At 47.2% G+C, this 13,160-nt stretch overlaps 3 protein-coding genes across 3 annotated transcripts; 1 reads left to right on the top strand and 2 right to left on the bottom strand.

Moving 5' to 3' along the window:
* Positions 1-3,515: 3,515 nt before the first annotated feature.
* K460DRAFT_370698 (uncharacterized protein) lies at positions 3,516-4,125 on the bottom strand (the record flags this gene model as incomplete). Its single annotated transcript, XM_040934212.1, has 1 exon — positions 3,516-4,125. One exon carries the CDS (start codon positions 4,120-4,122, stop codon positions 3,694-3,696), a length of 429 nt encoding a protein of 142 aa, XP_040783303.1. The 3' UTR covers positions 3,516-3,693.
* A 1,564-nt stretch (positions 4,126-5,689) lies between these two features.
* K460DRAFT_359315 (uncharacterized protein) lies at positions 5,690-7,288 on the bottom strand (the record flags this gene model as incomplete). The annotated part of the gene is made up of 1 exon (XM_040932187.1): positions 5,690-7,288. The coding sequence occupies one exon, from the start codon at positions 7,286-7,288 to the stop codon at positions 5,690-5,692; it is 1,599 nt and encodes a 532-aa protein (XP_040783302.1).
* Positions 7,289-8,980: 1,692 nt separating this feature from the next.
* K460DRAFT_295585 (protein kinase C) lies at positions 8,981-12,821 on the top strand (the record flags this gene model as incomplete). The annotated part of the gene is made up of 7 exons (XM_040929575.1): positions 8,981-9,419; positions 9,469-9,732; positions 9,782-10,753; positions 10,803-11,994; positions 12,043-12,244; positions 12,300-12,705; positions 12,760-12,821. The coding sequence occupies 7 exons, from the start codon at positions 8,981-8,983 to the stop codon at positions 12,819-12,821; spliced, it is 3,537 nt and encodes a 1,178-aa protein (XP_040783301.1).
* Positions 12,822-13,160: the final 339 nt, after the last annotated feature.

The raw sequence follows: 13,160 nt of genomic DNA, 5'->3' as shown, positions 1-13,160 counted from the left end.
ATATAAGTTTCTAGTATTTTATAACTAGTCTAAATACTAGCTATTAAATTCTAATTAAATTACTAAAAATTAAATATAATTTTCTTTGCCAAGAAAAAAACTCGCTAAGCTTATAGCTAGCTTAAAATACAACGTTTTAAATTTATTTTTAAAAAAAACTAACTAAACCTTATATTTTAGTATATATAAGTTAGTCCTATATTAATAATTATATATTACTTATATAATATAAAAGGTTCTAAATACTTTAAAGTTTTTTTTAAAAATATTAAACTTGCGACATTGGCGACATTGGCGACACTGGCGAACTAGGCGAAAATATTTAAAAAAGTCAGCGTGGAGCGACTTTGGCGAATCTCCTATTCGCGCTACTAGCCTACTACCAGCTGCTACCTAGGCGAAAATATATAAGTTGAATTTTCCTAACGCACACAGGCGAGTTAGTCGCCTAGTTAAGTTAGTTACGATGCTAAGACCTTACTAAAATTAGTACTATGCACGATAGTACAGCACTGTAAAAGACTATAGCAGTAAATTGTAATAAGCTAATTTATTTAAAAACTACTTCTACTTTTTACTTATATATTTGCGCGTTATGCCTAGCCTTACTACAGTATTTATAGCGCCTTTAAGAGGGCTTACCCGCCTTAGTATATGCCTACTTCTTTGCCTTCTTCCTATTACTACGCGCCCTAAACTTTTTTAAAATTATTAGTTAAAAACTATCTTTTACTGTAAAGGTCCTTTTTTTCTATATTTACTTTTTTTTATGCAATTTTTATTGCGTAGCAGCTTTATTAGCTGCTTAAAGCTTAGCAATTTCTTTCTACGCTAATACAAGCTTGTGCGCGACTATAGCTGTACTTTTTAAAACTTTTTTAAAAGCTTTAATTATTAAAGTAGGGGAACTATTTAGGTGCTTTTAAATTCTTATTTTAACTAGCGTTAACTAAAACCTAAATTTTAAAGTATTACTTAGTGTTTTTAACTCTTAAGGACCGTCTTTAACAGTAGGTAGTAGTAAAATACATAACTAAATATTAAGCTTTAATATTATAGCTTTAGGGTTAAAAAGAACTAGACTAGCGCCTTTAAAGCTACTTAAGATATTGCTCTTTGTAATAGCAGCATTAAAAGCTAGTTTAAAGCATAGTAAAAACTTAATTTTAGTAATATAGTTAATACTGTTGCGCATTAGCTTTTTAGCTTAGTACTTATATACTTTTTTTAAAAGCGCAAAACAACCTATATTAAGTAGCTGTAGCAGGTGCGACAAATACAGGGGCATATAAAAAGTAATAATTTTTTATTTTTTGCAGTACTGCTAGAATTAAACTAATGCGTAGCTTTTATAACTGTTAATAACAAGCAGACGATAGGTACTAATAACCTTTCCCTTAGTATACTTATTAAAGTGCTTTAACTACTTAAAAGTAAGCTTATTTATTGTTTAGCCGTTTTTAGAAACTATAATAATTTAATTATAGGGCAGGCTATCCTCTTTGTACTAGGCTAAGAGGTAGTTCTTGCCTGCAAAAATAATAAAAGGTAAAATAGCCTACCCTATTATATTAATGCTTTAGATTACTATTATTTACTTTTAATTACCCTACTGCACTATCTTCAGCCGTCCTTAATAGTTAGCACTTAAAACAATAGTTCTATGTAATATCTAGCCTATTATAAAGCCTATTTTGTTAAAGTTGTATATATTTTTATTTTAAATACTATATTTAGCCTTTATATTTTTTATAAGTTAGAACTAGCCTTATATAAGCTTAGGATCTTTATATAGGGCTTTTTAGTAGTTGTACTTTTAAAAAGTCCTAGTACTAAGCTATAGATGTTGTCTAATAAACGTGCTAGCCTAGTTCCTACTAATAAGTAGTTGCCTACATTTAGCTAGCAAAATATTAGCTATATTGTTTATAGCAGCTAGTTAGGGCGGAAATCCTTAGTCCTTAAAGTAGAGTATATACTAGGCAATTACCTTTTCTTCTATTAAAAAAAGCCTTATCTTATTAGGCCTAGTATTGTGTCGTAGAAGCTTTCCTTTTAGTTAATTACTAAGTATTATTTAAGAGATGCTGTAGATCCGCGCAGCTTTTTATTAGAAAAAATTCGCGTTGCGTTTTAAAGCCTAAACTGCAAGCTGTATTTAGTTTTTTTTTTAAAAAAATTGCACGTTGTTATGTTAAGGCATTGCGTTTAATAGTAGAAGACTACTAATTTTAGTAGGGTCTTAGCATTGTAACCGACTCGACCAGGCAACCGACTTGCCTGTGTAATACGTTATTGCATTTTAAAGCCTAAATTATAAACTATATTTAATTTTTTTTTTTAAAAAAATTGCATATTATTATATTAAAATATTGTATTTAATAGTAAAAGACTACTAATTTTAGTAAGGTTTTAGCATTGTAACTAACTTAACCGGGCGACCGACTTGCCCGTATAATACGTTACTAGCTTAAGGAGCCTACTCTTTGTGTAATGTCTATTCGCGATATATTAAAAAGTAAAAATAGAAGAAATTCCAAGGTACCTCTATTGCGAGGCTCAAAATACTTTCACAGAGCCAACGATAGCTCAGCCAGGGAGTAGGCGCTTGGAAGATCCCCTATAGGTAACAGCACGCGCCCACACATGACAAGAAGTTGGGCAAGAAACAACCACACAACGAAATACATTTCATGAAATCAACGGGTTGGTATTCTATGCGCAACCAAAAGGATGCGATGGAAGATACATGTAACAATCCATCACCGAATCGTGACAGGTTTGATGCTCGGACGGAACTGGTACGGTTCGCGTGGCGCTAGCGGATCTCTTCGCAACGACCGGCGTAGCCCAGAGCCATTCTCTCTTCCTTCTTTCTCAACATCCATACCTTTGTCACACTCCCCGGTGTTATTCTCCTTATCTTCGTCGGCGCAGGCCTTCCTCTTTCGACCGCTTGAACGAGTCGAAGCGCGGCGCTCGTTGTGCTCCGTATTGAGGTCCTCACCGTTAGGATCACTCAGCTCAACCACATCGGTGTTCCGTTCAGCTTGTGCTGCTCGTGGTGTCTTCCGTGTTTTGGCAGGAGTCTTGTTGGTCGTATTGTCTTTCTCGAATTCATCCTCAAGAATCTCAACCTCTTCCTGTGCCTTTCTCTTATTCTTTCCTTTCTTACCTGTCTGCAGCTGACCCTTGGGGCTTGCTTTTTGTGCCTTCCTTTGACCCGGTTGCTTGGACATCTCATCAACCTCGTTATTCTCATCTGGTCTCGACGCAGTCTTCGACCTCGTAGCTCGAGTTTCCTTGGTCTTGGACGCTGTCGTATTTGATTTCGCTGAATCGTCTGTGGGGTGTTTTTTTTATGGACCCCGTATTCTTGCTTGCGATGCAACTTCCTGGAAAAGTACCTTTCGCTGAAGATACAGACTGCCTGAAGTCCGAATCAGGCTCGGGAATAGGGATTCGCAGGTTGCTAGGTGAAATGTCCCAATCGCTATCATATTCGAATGGGTTCTCACCAAACTCATCCTCAGAGAAGTTGATTGGTGAAAGTCGTCCATACTCCAGAGATTCCTGTCGTGCGGGCGATGCAGACGCCATGGATGTTGAATTGTTTTGTAACAACGACGACGGAGGTACTACTAGGCGAGGTGATTTGGTAGGGCGTTCTGTATTTTTCGGATTCTGCTGTTGTCATGAAGGCTCGGCGCGTTGGCGTTTGAATTGCGTGTTGTTCCCCGTATCGGACTTCGGTTTGTTTCCCCCGCGCTTGTTACCCTGCTTTTTCTCTGCGGTACGCATCAACTCAAGCAGCCGCAGGAAATCTGGACCTTTTTCCTTGGCTTTAGCGATTTGTTCCAGCATTCTCACTATGCGATGGTCTTTGCACTTATGGTTCTGGGAAGTTCTGTGGTCTGTTGCCTTACACACGGCGCAGTGTTTCACGTCCGTCCCTTTCACGGGACAGTCGTCCGTGTCGTGATCTGCTCCGCAATTCCAGCAGCACCGGGGGTTATCACATCTCTTAGAGATGTGGAACGGTAACCCGCATTTATAGCATTGACACGATTCGAACTTGAGTGACCATGGCTTGATATTGTACTCTTCGCCATCGAATCGCATCAATCTTTGCTGCTCAACTTTATCCACGTCGGAAAGACTGGGAATATTGATAAGCAATCGCTGGGGGCCGGGACGGTATGAATGAACTCGTATATTCATTTCCGCGTAATTGAACTGAAAGGCCTCGTTAAAGGATTTATAACCTCATCCTTGCTCAGGCCTTTGATCCAACTTTTCCCTTTTAGGTCAAGGGCGAAGATATGTAACGGCCGTAGATAAGTGCTAAAGCTCGTTTTGGGGTCGAAGTGAAGATCTGCAGGAAATCCGTACTGCTGAATAAAGTTCGCCAACTTCCTAGCGCCCTCAGGAAAGTCCGTCGTGATCCATAATTTATCCTTGTGGAAGTGAAATGGTTTTGCGAGATACCACTGGCCTCCCGCGTTCTGGCAGTTCCGACTGTTGTTCATAGAGAACGCTCATGTTGAACTCCTTAAGGACAGTAAGCCAGCGTATCTCGCGATTAGGCTCATTTGCGAGTAAAAGGAGGACTTGTTGTACTCTATTAAAGTCTTCAGGAAGTCGTGCTTCTTGAGTAAGTAGCTTATACTTAAATCTAGATTTATAGCTAATTATAATAGGTTTCGTACGCGCCAGTCGCCGCGAAGCTTGTCCGAATGAATGTTGGCATTGGTTTGTACCCCACGATTACTTAATTGATCTGCACTATAACTAACAAAGCTAAGCAGTTGAAGTTGATGAGGGCGCCTTCATGGGTACTTATACCCAGGTAAGTTTCTCTAAGCATGCCTGTTCCACAACCAGCAACTAACCCTTTCAGCGCAGCTCTAGGCAGCAGCATCGTGCGTTAGTACATATTCTTTATAGCTATGTATTCTACACTAACTTGTTTGCCAGGTTCGAATTCGGTTGAGACTATTGATTTAGCTCTAGTGGTTGAGTCCCGGTAGATCACTTCCAGTGTTTAGTTCCGTGGTTCAGGTTGCAACACCGCCCATACGATTTGACCGAGAGATCTGGCGAGCTTTAAACAATCTCCTTCTCATACATGCTTCCGCAGGCTTTTGCGGGCACTTTCGGGTGCGGTCCTCGAAGCCGTACTTTCAGCCCGTACTTGGCGAGGGCTACGAACCTGTTTGCAATTTACTTGCTAAGCAGAGCCAATAGTAAGACGCATGCATGCGGTAAGTTTTTTGTCCCTCAGTTTCGTTTCCTTGGGATATGAGTCTACTGAAAATACAGGCGCGACGCAGAGCGATCCCGAGTACGAAGGGGAAGGAGAGAGGGAGAGGGAGAGGGAGAGGGAAATGGAGAGGGAGATGGAGATGGAGATGGAGATGGAGAGGCAGGAAGGCAGGAGGGGGGGCTGTTATGCGTTCGATATCGTTGTTTAACCATCCCATCCATTTCCTGTATTCCTGTAAAGTTGACGCATCGTGAATTGAGTCTTGAGTCGTCGACAACATTGGCTCCCATGTCATGATTCTGTCCGATGTTGTAGCCTCTTCTTTTTCAACAGTGTCCAGTGTCAAGTTTCCTCCAACTGATACATGTCGTGCCTGAATTTTGAATGGACATACTCCGTAGCTTTGCTGAGATCTCCGAACTCTTACAAGTCTTCGACGACCCTAGTAATTTTGTATCTTTCTACTAGTGCGTGAGCACTTCCTCCAGGTAAAGCAATCTTTCGTTCCATCAGCGCTTTCCATTCCATATGCCAATCGCTGGCAGACCAATAGGCGCGCTGCGGAAGAATCTGGCTTAGATCCCACCGATCTCCAGCAAATCCATTGAACCTAATGAGTCGCGAGGAACCTCCTATCATAGCCTTTACTGAATACGTGAACTGACGGGGGACATGACAAGGTAGCGGAAACAACACCCGCTGGAAGTCGACATGAGTACCATGCGAAGGAGTTCCTACGCCTCTTTGATTGTAGTATTCGTGCATGGCCTCTCCCAGCATTGCAGCCTCGTGAGCTAGCGACCATATCTCCGAGATATCATGTCCTAGAGCAAGTGTAAAGGACTTTGCGAGCAAACTACTTTCAGCATCCCTAACCTCTGTGATCCACTGAACTAGGGAAAACAGGATATCTTCGAAGCGTGTGGCGGTTTGTATAAGCCCTTCCTCTTTTTCAGCTATCAGATGGTATAATATGCCATTCCAGCCAGGAGGATATAGCGTAGTCCATAAACCAACATGTCGCTCGATGCGCAGGCCTTTATAAGCGCCTAGGTGTGGAATGAGTCCACGTGCATGGTGTTCCGGATTTGAGACAGATTTGAAGACTTCCTCCAGGATGACATTCCGCATATGGAAGGTCTCGGAGGGGTGCTGACTGAAGAAGCTGATTGCAATAGCTGTCGCACTAAAGAACCACTTGCACATATTGTTATCTTCCGAAAAGCACGACCCGTAGATATGGTTCAAGGGTTCCTCGGTCAGTAAATTTTCCAGAGAGAGAAGTTCGGTGATAGTAGGAATTGCCCATGCGCAAGGTTGCCAGGTTAGGACTGATTTAAAGGCATCGTGTAGGAAGAATGTTGACCACGCCCGCGTATTGTTCGTTGTACGATCGAAAGCCAGCGAAGCTAGGCGGTCAAAATCCGCGTGAACAGAGGCCAACTCTAGCAGATGTTTCAATGCCTGACGGTGTTCGACTGAAAAGTCAATGCCTCCAACCATAGCCAGTTCGCATATTAGGCCAGTCCCATCCATATAATCCACCCTTCGTCTCCCATCTTGCACTGCCTTCAACGCATCTACGAAATATTGACCACTCTCACCACAAGTGATTACAAGGCTTTGCAAAACTTGCGGTGTGACACAGGGCGCAGCGTATATAAGCATCTGGAGCCTCGTAGTTGTTACGCGAGCTTGGAGCATATTGTATCGACCAGCTCGCGATCGAAGCCCATAGTAACCCAGCTCGTCCTCAATATCCCCCGTCTGAAATGTAACCGTGTTTGTGCGAAGGGCGGCGCCCTTCATCTCTGCTGCAACGGCTCTGCAGGTATACATGAGACGCAGGTCGATAGGTTGCCGGTCGGCCAGATATAGCTTCCCTGTATCAATTTGGTGGAAGTACCCATTTTCTTCGAAAGTGTAGTGCGCGTAGATTTCGTCGCGGAGCTCTCGAGGAAGGCGGAAGAGCGGCGATTGGAGTTGTGCAGCGTAGGGATCTGTACGGGGGTTTGGTGACATCTTGGTTTCTGATGTGGTCTTGCAAAAAGTTTTTTGGAGACTAGAACAATGAGGGGAGGTTGCTGTGGTTAAGTAGTCTGTTGGTTGCTGGAGGCAGCAACCCATCACGTGATTTAAACGCGCTTCCACGGTTGTGGGTCTGATGCCTAAGCCCAACGGCGCGTTGTTGGGCTGGTACACTATCATAACCATGGCTGCCTCTCTCTCGCCGTGGATATAGTCAGTGAGACGTGTCTGAGATGACATTGGTTGGAAATGTCTTCACAACGAGTGGATGGCACTCCTTCTCTCGTAGAACAACGTAAGGAAGCCGTTTGTGGGCCTCTCTTAACTGCTCGAGGCTATTTAGGCTACCGTGACTAAGTAACAATGCTCGGCAAACGACGGAACCGAGTCAGCTCATTGGGTTAAGATCTGTTAACATGGTTGAGTGTGGACAGACGGACCTATCCTGGAAACTTGAAGTACTCCTATAGACTGACGATAGCTTAACAGGTAGTCTCTAGAACATAGGCGCTTCTTAAACCGTGGTGGTCCAGTTCTTAGCATGTCTTACTATCCTTAGCTCTGGGAAGACAACTGAGTGTAGTCACCATGGATAATGCTATTACTCTGTCTCCGAGCGCGACAACAGATGGCCAGGTCATGGACATGGGCTCGTCTGGTCACACTGCTATCTTATTAGTGATCGCTGCGACTGCGACTGCGACTGCGACTGCGACAGTGTAGGCTGGCTCATGATCCACAGGCCTGATAGCGCATTCCAGAGACGGAGCAGCGGTCGAGCGGGCTCATTGTGGGCGGCATCGCACTCTCGACATGGCATGGCAAGCCCACGATCAGCACTTGGACAGGCAAGCCGGACAAGCCTGTACAGGCCGTGGTTTCAGAAGGTGGTGCAAGCGCAGAGGGTGAGAGGAGAGGCATGGTGATGGATGGATGGATGGATGGATGGATGGAAATAAGGCTGGGGCCGTCACATCATGTTACACACCAGTCCAACCACTGTACCCAATCAGGCCAGGATTGCTGTGTGGCATGCTAATCACCTGGCGTCCACAAAGATAGCAAAATAATCATAAGCATAATCATAATAATCGAAGCTCGAGGACGACGACGTGTTTCATACTCGTATATCATCTGCACATGCGCCACAGGTCGGTGTTTTTTTGCTAGTTGCACCCCCGCCTGCTTCCCATTTCCCCCCCACCCCACCACGACCGCCTGGAGGCCTAGAGGGTCCGTCATCGCCCTCTACCTACCTACGTCTACACTGAACACGCCCTCAGGCCTCACCCCCCAATCCGACATCTCCCATCTCCCATCCCCACCGCGTCCGCCCACAGGCAGCGGCCCTCTAGCCTTTGCCGCTAGACAGTGCTGCACGATCCGGGAGAGTGTGGGGCGCTTCCGCTCAGCCACCTTCATGCGCAGAGCTAAATCGCATTTCACCCACTAGGTTTTGACGCCATCACGCTCCTCGCACGACTCGGCCAGCTGCCGTCATTGCTACCAGCACACACGCCCTATTCTTCCCTCGAGCACGCGTTGACGAGAAACGCCCTCCGCGTACAGAGTTCCCCTGCTCGCACCGTGCCCGTTTGGGCGTCGACCCATCCACGACGCAGCCTCGAAACGCTGCCACATATATATATACGCCTTCTCGGCAGACCGTGCTAGACCACAGTCACCATGGCCAGCGTCGACGAGACCGTTGCCAATGTGCAGCGCAAGATTGACCGGGAGAAGGCCCTGATCAACGCCGCCAATGCCATGCGCCAGTCGACTAACAATCCCGCCGTGCTCTCGCGCTTGGACGGCCAGATCAAGGATGGCCGCCGCAACATCGAGTACTTCGAGTCGAAGCTCAGAGACTTGGACTTGCAGCGCACATCGTCTGGCATGGACAACATGAGCTTGCAGCCAGGGGCGCGCAAGGCGAACAACCCGCTGACGCCTCCCCCCAAAGACGGCTGGAATGAATATATGCAACAAGATCAGGGCGGCTATGGCGCGCCCCAGAGCCAGTACAGCAACCTCAGCGGGGGGGACGGCTTGATGCCTCCACGCGCGCCATATGCTCAACCAGCGCCTGGCACGGCCAACAAGCGTCCAAATTTCAGCAAGCTCGGTACGTCACTGCACTCTTGGTATCATGTACAACTGCTGACATGGTGCAGACCTTATCAAATATGATACCCCGCATCTCGGCCCCCGCATCCAGCTTATGCTGTCCCAGCTCGAGTTCAAGCTCAGCGTCGAGAAGCAGTACAAGGATGGGATTGAGAAGATGGTGCGGCTATACCAGATGGAGGGTGACCGCAAGAGCAAGCAGGATGCAGAGGCCAAGCGCATTGAGAGTAACCAGAAGATCCAGCTGTTGAAGCATTCGCTGAAGCGCTACGAGGATCTTCATGTTGACATTGGAGAGGACGGAGGCGATGGTAAGCTAGCCTTGCTCCATTTCCCCGCCAATACTGACTGTGATTGTAGATGATAGTCTGAACATACCCAGTCAGAGGAAACCGCTGAGCGGCCACCTTTCGCTGCGCATCCACTCAGTTGCCGACGTCGACCACGCAGCCACTGGTAGATTCAGTCGCGGCCCGGAGACTTTTGTCAACATCAAGGTCGAGGACACGATCAAAGGCCGCACCAAACCAACGAGGAATGATCGCTGGACGGACGAATCGCACGAATTCAGCATCGACAAGGCCAACGAAATCGAGATCACGGTATACGATAAGACTGGTGATCATCTGCTCCCCATCGGCATGCTTTGGGTTCGTATATCAGACATTGCCGAGGAGATGCGCCGAAAGAAGATCGAAACTGAGCTCCAGAACTCCGGATGGGTGTCAGCTGACAAGATGGGAGGCCAGGCCGGTGGTATCCAGCCTGACCTCCAATTCCAACCGCCCCCTGGACAGGGCTTTGCCGGAGCTGGAGGTCCTGCGCCTGGTGGTATGAGACCTCAGGGTGGTCCACAGCCTCAGACAGGCCCTGTCCTGATTGACGATTGGTTCTCCCTGGAGCCAGTTGGCCGAATCCACCTTACCCTGTCTTTCGCAAAATTCACGGGAAACAAACAGCCATTCGACCTTGGTCTTGGTCGAAAAGGTGCCGTTCGTCAACGTAAAGAGGATGTCGTGGAGCAGTACGGACACAAGTTTGTGCAACAGCAGTTCTACAACGTCATGCGCTGCGCTCTCTGCGGCGAATTCCTCAAGTACGCTGCCGGTATGCAGTGTTCTGACTGCAATTACACATGTCACAAGAAGTGCTACCCCAAGGTGGTAACCAAATGTATCACGCAGTCAAATGCCGAAACCGATCCGGACGAAGCGAAGCTCAATCACCGCATTCCGCATCGATTCGAGAACTTCTCCAACATGGGCGCCAATTGGTGTTGTCATTGTGGCTATATACTTCCCTTTGGTCGGAAGCAAACCAAAAAATGCACAGGTAAGTGGTTCTCTCGACCTAGATGCCGAGTTCGCTAACACTGTCTTAGAATGCAGTCTCACATGTCACGCTCACTGTGTTCATTTTGTCCCAGACTTCTGTGGCATGTCAATGGAGGTGGCTAATCAGATATTGATGGAAATTAAGCGGACAAGAAGAGGACAGTCTGCATCAGGGTCAGGCATGGCCCAACGCACCCTACGGCCACAGTCAGCTAAGCCTCTACCGCCGACACAGTCCCCGTATCCAGCCCAGCCTGGCCAGGAACAGCAATCGCAACCAGACCGATACTCTTATGGTAAAGACCAAATGAGTCCTCCACCTGGGCCGCCACGCCAACCCTCGTACCCCACATCAGCAGCATCAGTCGATGCGGCGCGCGTCTCCTATTCGACGTCAAGCTCAACCCCTGCTCCGACATCTCCCACGGCCCAGTCGAGACCCTCTTCAGGCCCACGGACTCAGTCTTCCGTAGCTGCTGCGCAGGCTGCCATGAATAAGACCGCCACTCCTACGTATGGACGCAGTAATACAGACTACCAACCCCAGAGTGGGAGGTCATCTGGGAGTGGCTACCCAGCAGATCAACGGATACCACAGCAGCAAGCTCCTCAGCAAGCTCCTCAACAAGCTCCGTATGACCCTGGGGCTTATGCAAATATCCCAAGTTACCCGCAAAGCCACCCAAGTCATCAGCAGCCGGCACCCATGCCGTCGTATCCCCAAAAGTCATCCTACCCTCTACCGCAACCACCACCGCAAGCTCAGCCGCAGCACCAATCGCAATCGCTTTCTCAACAACCGGAGACAAAGCAACAGCAGCCCCCCTTAAAACAGCCTCCATCTGGTACTGTAATCAAAGCCCCCGATAACAAGGTTACTCCTCCGGCGAACACCCAAGGTACAGGAAAGAGAATCGGCTTGGATCATTTCAACTTCCTTGCAGTCCTCGGCAAGGGTAACTTTGGAAAGGTCATGCTGGCTGAGACAAAAAGTACGAAGCAGCTCTATGCCATCAAGGTGCTGAAGAAAGAATTCATTATCGAGAATGACGAAGTGGAGAGCACGCGTTCGGAGAAGAGGGTTTTCTTGATTGCGAACAAGGAGAGACATCCATTCCTTCTCAGCTTGCATGCTTGTTTCCAGACCGAGACCAGAGTATACTTTGTCATGGAGTACATTAGTGGTGGTGACTTGATGTTGCACATTCAAAGGGGTCAATTTGGCACCAAGCGTGCTCAGTAAGTCCGTCATGCACCTACTGGGATTCAGGACTAACGTCGGTTTAGGTTTTATGCTGCAGAGGTTTGTCTCGCGCTGAAGTACTTCCACGAGAACGGTGTCATCTATCGAGATTTGAAGCTTGACAATATTCTGCTTACCCTTGATGGGCATATCAAGATTGCGGATTACGGTTTGTGCAAGGAAGAAATGTGGTATGGGTCAACGACAAGCACATTCTGTGGTACGCCCGAATTCATGGCACCAGAGGTAAGCTTATTAACGTGTGGATGAAGAAGAGTGCATGCTGACGCTAATCCTACAGATCCTTCTCGACAAGAAGTATGGCCGTGCCGTCGATTGGTGGGCATTTGGTGTCCTCATCTACCAGATGCTCTTGCAACAGTCACCGTTCCGCGGTGAAGATGAGGACGAGATCTACGACGCTATTCTCGCCGATGAGCCTCTCTACCCCATCCACATGCCCCGCGACTCCGTGTCAATCCTCCAGAAGCTACTGACCCGTGAGCCCGAAATGCGTCTCGGTTCAGGTCCCACTGATGCGCAAGAGATCATGTCCCACGCATTCTTTAGGAACATTAACTGGGACGATATCTATAACAAGAGGGTTCCGGCGCCTTTCATTCCGCAGATCACTAGTCCGACGGATACTAGCAATTTCGATACGGAATTCACGAGCGTGACGCCGGTTCTTACGCCTGTGCAATCCGGTAAGTGTTGCTGGGGATCCACCTCTTGTACCAGTTTACTAACAACCCGCGCAGTACTCTCCCAAGCGATGCAAGAAGAGTTCCGCGGCTTCTCTTACTCGGCCGATTTCAACTAAGGAAACTTTCTTTTACTTCAGATACCCTAGGCTGTTGGGAAAATTGTGGTTTTAGCTTCGTTTTGAGCGCCCGCTGAGCACCGGCCGCGCGGTTTGGATGCACTCACTGCATCTGATCGACATGCATCAACTGGATCCCAGGACTACGCTGCAGACACTTGATACTATACGCGGCCTGCCCTGCCACATTCTACTCTTCGAAAAGCCGCCTTTATAATAATTTTCGACTCGCTCGAGTATTACCACTCACATGGATTGGAAGGGAAGCAGGTGCACGGGATGGCGGATTCACTGTCGGATTCGGTATAGGTGTGGTGGTTGGATGTTGGAGCGATGGGA

This window comes from Cucurbitaria berberidis, assembly GCF_010015615.1.
Source record: "Cucurbitaria berberidis CBS 394.84 unplaced genomic scaffold K460scaffold_6, whole genome shotgun sequence".
In the NCBI taxonomy this organism is placed as follows: Eukaryota; Fungi; Ascomycota; class Dothideomycetes; order Pleosporales; family Cucurbitariaceae; genus Cucurbitaria; species Cucurbitaria berberidis.
This window is presented reverse-complemented; position numbering and strand designations above follow the sequence as displayed.